Genomic DNA, 11,057 nt, shown 5'->3' with positions numbered 1-11,057 from the left:
TTAATTAATTGATTAATTGATTGAATATTTAACTGATTGATGCCCAACACTGCCTCGTCCTTATTAGCCATACGTATACAATATAATATTTGCATATCCCTTATGCAAATATCATCGTTATCATCATTTTCACTTTCGCTAGAGCTATCACTTTCATTGTTTTTGTTTAAAAGTATCATTGCAGATACAATTGATACCGTTAAACGTTTGTTGTCGTTTCGTTCGGCGTCCATTTTTCTCAGCTGCCAAGCCACTGTAGCGTAGCGCATAAGTCGCTCGGGAAATCGTTCCAAAATTCTCAAGCGCTCATGCGCTTTATGCGTGCATTAAAAAAACGGAACGATTTCGAAGCGTTGCGCATCAGTATTGCAGTCTACGCGCTTCATGCGTAATTCGGAACGCACCCTGCCATGAGTTACAGTGTTCCAAAGTTTATAATTTAAGTAAAAGGCTTCGACCCCCATACAGTGTGCGTATTTTGTGACTTCAAACTGTCCTTCTCTCTCTCTCCCCCCTCTATCGCTCTTTCTCTACCTCTCTCCTTCTCTCCCCCCTCTCTCTCTGTGCGTGCGCGCGCGCGTGTGTATGTGTGCTGTTTCTATCCGTTATCTGACTCTGTTTGATGGTCAACCAGCTCCATACCGCTTGACACGCATTTTCCCGTGCTTAGCGTTACCCAGGATGAATGACGTGGACGTGGTGGGGCTTTCAACCCTTTGGGGTGCTTGATTTACGTGAGTCCCCTTGCCTCTCACTTCGGGGTGCTTGTAAAACGGGGGACTCACGTTAAACAAGCACCCCGAAGTGAGAGGCAAGGGGACTCACGTTAAACAAGCACCCCGAAGTGAGAGGCAAGGGGACTCACGTAAATCAAGCACCCCAAAGGGATGAAAGCCCCGCCACGTTCACGTCGTTCATCCTGGGTAACGCTAAGCACGGAAAAATGCGTGTCAAGCGGTATGAAGCTGGTTGACCATCAAACAGAGTCAGATAACGGATAGAAACAACACACATACACACGCGCGCGTACGCACAGAGAGAGAGAGGGGGGGGAGAGAAGGAGAGAGGTAGAGAAAGAGCGAGAGAGAGGGGGGAGAGAGAGAGAGGACAGTTTGAAGTCACAAAATACGCACACTGTATGGGGGTCGAAGCCTTTTACTTAAATTATAAACTTTGGAACACTGTAACTCAGTAAAAAATGATCCAATTTCAACAAATAAAAAACCGTTATATTTATCTCCATGTCACCTACGACATTCACTGGAACATAAAAATCGGTTGCCATTTGCAAAAATGGCCGCCATGTAGAAATCTCGAAAGTTGCGCCACCTACAATTAAACTGACATGGCCAACTTCTGCCTCCCTTGGAACCATAAAACTATTGTTTAAATCATTTTTCCTATCTCTTTTATTTTAAGAGATATTTAGCTGCATCACTTAAAATGATACACCCTGTATATGTATTTAATTAAATACATGCAACTCCCTCTTCACAGAGTTATCTATATTTCATATAATGCCCAATATTGGGTGTAAAAATTAATACCTATAATGATGAGAACGAAATTTTTGTAAGTTCTACGTTGTCGAGATCTGCTCAGATCCGGAAAGATCTGCTCAGATCTAGAAAGATCTGACGCATAATGTCTGCTCAACTTTGCAAACTAAGAATGATCAGATTTGGTGAGATCAACATATGTCTGGTTGGGTCTGACTAAACCTGGTGAGATCTGATCGTATCTCAGGAGATCGGAAGAGATTCGACTGGACTTGCGATTCAATATCGAACAGCAGCAATGGTCAGATCTTGTGAAATCGGACTAAAGTTTAGCATGTCTGGCTATCAGATCTGGCCATGCAGATCTGACGAGATAAAATTTTGTCCAATCATAACTGACTCTACTATAATTTCAGATCTCGTTGTATCTCATTTTATCAAATCAGACATGGTCAGATCTCCTCCATTTTTTCCCGGGTTTTCACTTAAAATTAGCGTTATAATTTATAATCTCAAAAAAAGACCTTTTTAAAGAATGTAACAAAAGACGCCAAGTATAAGCGTGCGATCCGAATAAGAATTGTATGATTTAATTAGTTGGAAATATTTTGTTACCACAAAACGTTTCTACCTTCTCTACAAAAATATCTTCTTTACAAAAGTAATGATTTCTATGTTCTCTGGAAAGTTATCTTCTCTACAAAAGTATGTCCTTTACCAAAATAGTGATATCAACAAATTGCGCCAAATATAATGGACATATTTATACAAACTAATTGTTTTATTAGTCTTTTATACTAAATGTTATATCCTAAAAATCAAATTAAAAATTTTATAGAAAGAAATAAAAAAGATAATAATATTAATAAAACAAATTTTTAATACTTATTTCAATAAAAATATAATGCAAACAACTTTAATACAAATAAATATATTAATTAAAAGATAGCTTTTTCTAATTTAATTGTTGGATACATATCGACCCTGATTCATGACATCATTGTTTATTAAAAAAACTTAGTGCTGCTAAACCGCTGAAATATACAATGTAAACTTACAATTAATTCTAATCCCTATTTCATAACCCACCCGTGTGAGTGCACACGCACACGCATGCACAAAAGAAAGAGAGAGGTTAATACTTGTAAGGAAGGAGAAAAAGCGCAATTAATATTTGGTTTAGCAGTGCCAAGTTTTTTAATAAACAATAATGTCGTGAATCAGGACCGATATATATCCAACAATTAAATTAAAACAGGCCATCTTTTAATTAATATACTATATTTATTTGTATTAAAGTTGTTTGCATAAAATTTTTAATGAATAAGTATTAAAACTTTGTGTCATATTAATGAGATAATATTAATTATCGTATTACGAGTATGGGTATATGGTTACGTATGGGTCCGAATGGGCACTCTGGTTCGGACTCGTCGGATTCACTCGTAGTCCAGCCACGAGTCTGCGTCGCCTGTGCCTGTGCCTCGAAACTAGTGGTCTGCGACTCCTTGCAGTACACCGTACGCAGTGGTGAGCGCGACGACGGTGGTACAAATTTGCCATTTGAACTTCTACATTGCAGTCGTAAAGTCACAGCCAATCAAAGAAGAGAATGTTGCAACATCCACGAAGGTTGATCACGGTTCATCCACATCTTGATATGGAACACTTACGTCCAAAGAATCATCACCGTCACAGTCTATATATGACTCGTTTTATTATGATAAAATTTTCTAACCGATCAAGAAACACGAGAAACTAACAAGCTATCGACCAGGCCAAAAAGACACCATGACAGTGAAGCTTGATGTTCATTGGCTGTCGCAAATCACAGAGACGCAAATTTTGGATTTGGTCAAACCTTGCGACTGACAGTTGCGGCTGTATTACGATCGGAAGTAACTGCTTGCGTTCATGCGATTGGTTACTTGCAACTAAAGCTAAGACTCCATAGGTGCGTTGAGCTGCGGCAACGCCGTGCGGCAGATATATGGACCAATCAGAAAACTGCCGCAAGTCGCCTGCGTCAATCTTGCGTTAAAATCAAATTTTGTTGATTTTGCCGCAGCGGCAAGACGGTAACCGCCAAACATAACCCTCATAATCGCTCGTAGATTATATGTGCAATTCCAGGGGTGCGAGCTTTCGGGATTGGCGCGTGGCGCGCGCGGCGCGCGTGGCGTTGTATGGTGGCTGGGCGACCGTTCCATAGGGGCGCCTACAGCCGCCACAATTACTAATTTTATGCACGATTTTTTGGCTTAAAGAATTATCGTGATGTCGAGAAACATCTTTAAGACCGTATATTACGTTAAATATAGCATACGAGAGTGCGTTGAAAAGTTTTGAGCCTAACATAGAAACACTTTTATTTTGGTCAAGACAATGAGTTTGACCCAAAAAATTATTTCTGGTTTAGGCTCAAAACTTTTCAACCCACTCTCGTATGCTATATTTATCGTAATATGTATACGGTCTCAGAGATGTTTCTCGCATTTTGCCTTTCAAATGCAAGTGTTTAATCACGGCACGATATTCGATTTTTCGTTTTAACGAAAATACTAACATCCACTAGCACAAACGACAGTCGTACAACTGAGAGCCCAAAATGGCTGAAATTTTCAGAGGTATCCTTCAAATCTTGTACAGTCGCAGTATTGAAGTGGCGACGACAAATAATGCCATTTTCATGTTGAGGCTCAAGACTTTTCAACTCACCATTGTTTGCTTCACAAAATAACTTTATTGTGAAAACTGATAACCGTATATTACGATGAGTATAGTATATGCTTCAGTGGTTGAGTTGTAAAACGCTTGCCTAGTGTGTCGTAGTGCGGTGAAGCAAGTTCGAAACTCGGTTGAGGTATATGATTTTTCACAGTAAATTTATATACAGGTTGTCAAATTCGTTTGTGACTATTCCAAAAATGATGGTAGATTGGATCAAGCTGAGAAGAAAAGTTATATACCATTTTGCAAAATTCGTAATAATTATCGTGTAATTGTAAGAAAAACATCTGAGCGAATAAGCGCACGGAGGAGCGGAAGGCCGAACTCGCGGCAGACATGCAAAATGGTGTATTTGTTGACATGACTCAGAATCCGATAGCGAGAGCTATCCGCGCGTCACTCGCCGTTCGCTGCTCCCCGCTTCCCGCCATCCTCATCGATGGATGCGTGATTCCACCTCTCACTATCGGATCCTGAGACATGTCAACAAATACACCATTTTGCATGTCTGCCGAGTCCGGCCTTCCGCTCCTCCGTGCACTTATTGGCTCAGACGTTTTTCTTAATTACGCGATACTTATTACGGATTTTGTAAAATGGTATATAACTTATCTTCTCAGTTTAACCCAATCTACTGTAATCTTTGGAATGATCAAAAACGAATCCCACACCCTGAATAATATATAATATTGAAAAATATGAAAACTCATGTACCTCAGCCGGGTTTCGAACCTGGACATCCTCGCACTACGATACACTAGGCAAGCGTCTTCCAATTCAATCACAGAGGCATTTGCTATTTTTATCATAATATAGTATACGGTCTTAAAGATGTTTCTCGCAATTGTATTTAGATTGTTTGAACTGTGCGCCGACTGTTTCATCGAAATTCGCCACGCTAGCAAAGCGCCTCAGTGCGACAAAAATTAGAACAGTACACTTCCCCCACCACTGGCCGGTCGGCGTTGACAACGACGACGACGATGTTCCTTTCTTACTTTGCTTCGTAACATGCTTCTCGCAAATGTATTTTGACCATTTGAACTGTGTGCCGACTATTTCATCATCGAAAATCGCCGCGCTAGCAAAGCGCCTTAGTGCGACAAAAATTAGAACAGTACACTTCCCCCACTACTGGCCGGTCGACATTGACGACAACGCCAGCGACGTTTCTTAAATAAAAATTTTATCTTTCCCACTTTGCATCGTCATACCCAGTCAGACATGACTCGAAAACCGACGTCGAAACAATATCGAATCGATGCATTTTTGTTCCATTTTCGACTTGGCTCGAAAATGGAACCAAAAATGCATCGATTCGATATTGTTTCGACGTCGGTTTTCGAGTCATTTCTGACTGGGTACCTCCACTCGTAGTATTTCCAAGTTGATGGGATCGGTCATTTTAAAGATTCGATAATCTAATAGAGTTTTTCATTGGCAGACCTGGTGCGCACTAAGTTCGCACTAACCGCGGACTGTGTGTTTCATTGGGGATTTCAGTGCGCACGAAGATCGTGCACGCAGTTTCATTGATAAATCTAGTGTCGAATTTCCGCACTTTTATGCAGAAATCTGGCACGAGCCCCGAGAGACGGTGTCGGTTACGTGCAACATTATGGCGGCGCGAATTGGTGTAGGTGATTTGAACGAGCAAAGTATGCAAATAGTACTGGATTTCCTCTCATCATCATCTAGTAGTGACGATAACGACTACTTACTTTTAAATAAAAGACGTATTGTCCCAAAAATAAAAAACTTTTAGAGGACGTAGTATAATATATAACTTTTCTGAGAAGGAGGTAAGTTTTTATTGTATAAGGTTATACATTGTACAGGTTATGCATTACTTGTAAACAGGTAACTAGAAGCAAATTATATTGGTGTTCTAATTTAAATGTAATTTTCGAATTTGAGCTTTGAACACTTTGAACAATTATATACGGTATAACAATATAAACAATTATTTGTAGCTGCTTTCCTTTTACGAAGTAAAAACTGATACGAATTGATATACTCGAACACGGTGGGTGTGTGTGTATTATTTTCATGTCTGATACGTTTGAATACACATAAATTATGTCTCACGTGTGTTGCATGCATGGGCGTATCCAGGGGGGGGGGGCAGCTGTCCCCCCCCTAGACTCAATGGAATCCCCATTGAGATTACGAATAATCAAAATTTCATAAGTTTTATCGACCTACACTGGCTATAGCGATTTTTGTTGACCGTATCAAGCTATTAAAATTCTTATTGCGAAAAATATTACCCCAGCCAGGATTCGAACCTCGGACCTCCCTACAATCCGTGACGGGCGTCTTAGCCAGCTCGACCACCGGGGCTGTGATAATACTATTCGCAATAACGTGTATATAAACTTTAGATGTCGTTTACGCGTCTTATTTCGACTTTCCAGAAACTGTGCGTCGATACGGACTGTCGACCGCACAATAACCTGTCGATACGCGATTTTTTAGAATTTCCCTTTTCCCTTCCCTCCACCTGATCCCATTCCACCTAACGGAGGAAACCAAGTTTTTGGTCCTTGGTATAATAATTAATAAATTAATAACATCAGTTGTTGGACACCATTATATTAACACCACCCTAAGGTCGACGGTGTGTTAAGAAACAAGAGTGGTAATTATATATCGCCAGAAATTATAAACCAAATTTCATAAGTTTTATCGACCTACACTGGCTATAGCGATTTTTGTTGACCGTATCAAGCTATTAAAATTCTTATTGCGAAAAATATTACTCCAGCCAGGATTCGAACCTGGGACCTCCCTGCAATCCGTGACGGGCGTCTTAGCCAGCTCGACCACCGGGTTTGGTTTATAATTTCTGGCGATATATAATTACCACTCTTGTTTCTTAACACACCATCGACCTTAGATAATGGTTTTAAAAAACCGTCAGCCGGGATTGGCTGACTCCCCCTCCCTCTGACCACGCCCCCCCCTGACTACCCCCTCCCTTCCCCCCAAGAACGAGTATAAAAGGACGAGCGCAACGCGAGGGAGCTCAGTATCAGAGTCTCCCAGCCCTGATGAAGCAGACTGCAACGCCTGCGAAACGTCGGCACCACACTGCAAACGGACGCGGCAACCATCCGGAAGCCATGAAGACTAAAGAATTTTAATAGCTTGATACGGTCAACAAAAATCGCTATAGCCAGTGTAGGTCGATAAAACTTATGAAATTTTGGTTTATAATTTCTGGCGATATATAATTACCACTCTTTTTTATTACGAATAATATAATTAATAGATTTGCCGAGGACTCCAAAAAATTAATTTTTATATAAATAAAAAAATTTTTTTTATAAGTACGTAGTTTAATTTATGCTGCATAATTCGCCTACGGGTGAATCCTGTTTTACCCCCCCCCCCCCTAGACAAAAGTCTGGATACGCCCATGGTTGCATGTGCTTTATAAAAGAAAAGCAGTCTTTATAACAAACTTTTTTATATTAAGGTTATAAGATTGGCAGAATCGTTAGAACGTCTACTTACTCAATAATTTTTCGTATATTTCTTCTTGACCATCTTGAAATTTTAACTCTAAAATATTCGTGTTTATTTTAATTTTTATTGAATATAAATCTTCCGAAGTATTCATTTTGAAAGTAACTTTTCGTTAAGTTTGTTAAGATCTATGTTATCACGTGCGATATATTCCAGTTCGATGGTTCACATTGTTACGTTAGCGCGACGCTCGCTTTTGATTGTCTCTGGCGTCGTCAGGGCGCTCCTGTATACTTTGGCTGATGGCAGACAACCATCCGTAAGCGCTTACGGCTTAAGTTTTTCTCTGCCTTACCGTAAGTTTACGGCTTACGGAAGTCCGTAAGCGCTTACGGATGGTTGTCTGCCTTCAGCCTTTCTGTTTTCAGTTCTGTCTTGTAGTCCGTCGTCGCCACTGCGTGCTAGCGAGCCGTGTTCCTTATATTTCGTTTTTCTTGTGACCGAAAGTTATTCTCAGTTCTTGTACTAAATAAACGTTAATCGCGTTTAACGAAGCTCTGTTGCTTACTGCGCAACGTCCCTATCAATAAAGTTAAAGCAGGTTAAGGAGCTGAAAAAAGTGCGCTAATGTTATGCACTAATCAAACCGCGAGTGTTTCAGTAGCCGTGCAAGAAACTTGCACTAGCGGTACACTCGGGCAGCACCGTCCCGTATTCCACGAGTTTCCAGTGCGCACTCAGTTCTACCCAATGAAAAACGCTATAAGGGTCTCTCAACTCGCATACTGACGTAAAGATACACGGTACGTGTCTCGCACGCAGTTTTCGCTACGCTTATACTTGGCGCGAGACACTACCGTGTCTCCTGATAAAGTTTTTACTATAATGTGCTTTTATTTCATCATTTATTACTCATCAATAATAACTACGCTTGTAAAAACAGTTATCACAAAAATGTGATTGCTAAGAGTTATTAGTATTTCACAAGAGTACTTTATAATTATATTCTTACCTGCAAATGTCTTCTCTTAATCCTACAAAAAATTGAATTCAAAATGGCTTCTATTATGGCAGCCGCATGAGACACGTTCTTCATCAATATACCGATGTCGTCATTCCGACTATTATATATGCTTATTATCATTGGTATCCATACCGCCATTGATATGAAAATAGCGACATAATAATAAAGATTGCGTAAAAAGAGTTCAGTTTTCCCAACATCTGGATGTGGTGGCCATGTATTAGTAAATGTCCCAAACAATCGTAGGATATAAAGCATTTTCTGAAATTTTAGGTGAGCGATTGCCATATCGTGGCATCAATTCTTGTTACACTGAATGTTCTCGATAATTATGCATTAGCTAGCGTTTCGAGGAAATATAGTAGGAAGAAAAGTATCAGTCGTAGGCAAACGGTGAAATCAATAACACATTAATTATTTCCTGACGACCGTTTGATGCATCATAATTATCAAATTAGTATCTATACCACAATCGTGAAAAACAAAGTTAGAAGGTAAGCACTAGGTGGCAAGTGGCATAGACTCTTCAATTACAATATATATCCATTTTGTTGCCAATTTGCTTCTAATTCTGTTACTTTGTAATTTCTGTAATTGTATACTGGCGTAGATCCTGTTTTATCCACTGTTCTATTTGATTAGAAACTTGTAGTTGAATTTAAAATTAGACATACAGCCGTTGAATAATATATTGCAATATAATATTGAAAAGACTTAATTGTGTTTCCTCGCCGACTTTGCTCGCCGGTCGGATTCAAGAGATTAGATAGAGACACTTAACTCAGTTGTTACGGAGAAATTAACACAATATATTTCACGTCAAAGTGTACAATGAGATGGGCTATTTACAATGTAAATGTGAATTGTGGACATATACGGCTGGTTTGGACGGTTCACGGCGCGGTATTCCTAATACGACATCGACTCGTTTAGAGGATCCTAACGCAAAACTTGAATTCCTAAAGTCACTAAATATATAAAGTACCGCAATCGTCCGCCATTTTGGCTCCATGACGCAACTATTTTAAATCTATGTTTGTATATGAATGTATATTAGGAATAAGGGAAAACTAAAAGAGTTGCATGGTAAAAATACACAAATGGAACCAGCCCCAATGACTTTGACCCTGACATACAGGTATGTTCTCAAGGTCACCCTCCTGAGTGACCCGCAGAAGGTTTTAGCCGTTGCTTGTTATTTGTTAAAAAATTATTAACAAAAGAAGTTTGATGATTCCGGGATAAAGTTCCGAAAAGGTCGAACCTCCAATCTTTTTTTCAACTATGTATATTTACGTATTTTGTATTTTGTCGCGCTGATTACGTATATAGTATGATAGTGAAAATTGGTACAAATTTAGTTTTATGACAAAACCATCAAAAACCCATAAAAATTATGGTTCTTAATATTTATCTCAACAAATATTTAAAATTTTGAAAAATGTTTCACATAAAAGTTATAAATCTCATTAAAATACACATTTTATATTGTATGCATTTTCACCGTACGAAGAATATTTCTTGAGAAAATTGAAAAATTTTTGTGTATGTTACAATACACAAAAATTTTTAATAATTGTAACACTATTGCAACAACATATTCCTGAGACTAAATCAAGTAAAAAAGTCCTCTACTACTTTTCCCTCCAACAAACAGTTATCGAAATATTATAAACTAAACATTAGTAGAATATGATAGTATAATAAACAATAGGGGGTTCCATTAAAAAAAATTGAAGGTGACCTTCACATGATCTTCCAACAATTCCAACAACTACTCAAAGTCAATTTAATGATATCATCTTATGCCCCCCTCGAAACCCAATAACTTTTGCTCAGGTCTTTTTGCTAGCCCCCTTCCCCGAAGAGATATTTGCGTGCGTTGATTAAAATGACACCCTGTAGGTATACAGGGTGGCCCCGAACATTTCGGCCAGACTTTGAAATTTTACAGGCAATTTAATTCTGAACAAGAAATGTCCTATAAACATGGGTCGAAAAATGCTTCCTTACAAAGTTAGCGCATAAAAACCTTTGAAATCACGGTTAGTTTATACAGTTTAACAAATGTAAAAAAAAGTATGCGTTTTTAAATAAAAAATACCAAAATATCTTAATAAATTTCTTAGGAAAATCACTAAAAATAAAAATCCTTTGTTGCCGCGCCGCTCCGTGCGCGGTGTATTTTCCTTCTTACTCGCTCCGGAGGTGTTCTCTAACGAGAACCGAAGGGGTTCTTTGATGGGATGTGGCTGGTCGGAGGTCACTTCAAGAAGACACCGTTGGAACTCACTTATTAACTTTATTTAACTGAGTTTCACAAGATTGGTTGA

General features: G+C 39.0%; 1 protein-coding gene across 1 annotated transcript in view; it reads right to left on the bottom strand.

Annotated features, from left to right (window-relative positions):
* LOC105557944 overlaps window positions 1-9,241 on the bottom strand; it is a 41,418-nt gene extending 32,177 nt beyond the window's left edge. Inside the window, exon 1 of the mRNA XM_012005366.1 lies at window positions 8,713-9,241. Within this exon, the coding sequence (XP_011860756.1) occupies window positions 8,713-9,012 (300 nt within the window). The 5' untranslated portion in view covers window positions 9,013-9,241. The remainder of the gene's footprint in view (window positions 1-8,712) is intronic.
* Between the last annotated feature and the right edge of the window lie 1,816 nt (window positions 9,242-11,057).

The sequence above is a fragment of the Vollenhovia emeryi genome, unplaced genomic scaffold (genome assembly GCF_000949405.1).
Source record: "Vollenhovia emeryi isolate VEMERY1.0 unplaced genomic scaffold, V.emery_V1.0 DF939400.1, whole genome shotgun sequence".
In the NCBI taxonomy this organism is placed as follows: domain Eukaryota; kingdom Metazoa; phylum Arthropoda; class Insecta; order Hymenoptera; family Formicidae; genus Vollenhovia; species Vollenhovia emeryi.
The sequence above is the reverse complement of the archived record's forward strand: the minus strand, read 5'-3'. Positions and strand labels throughout refer to the sequence as shown.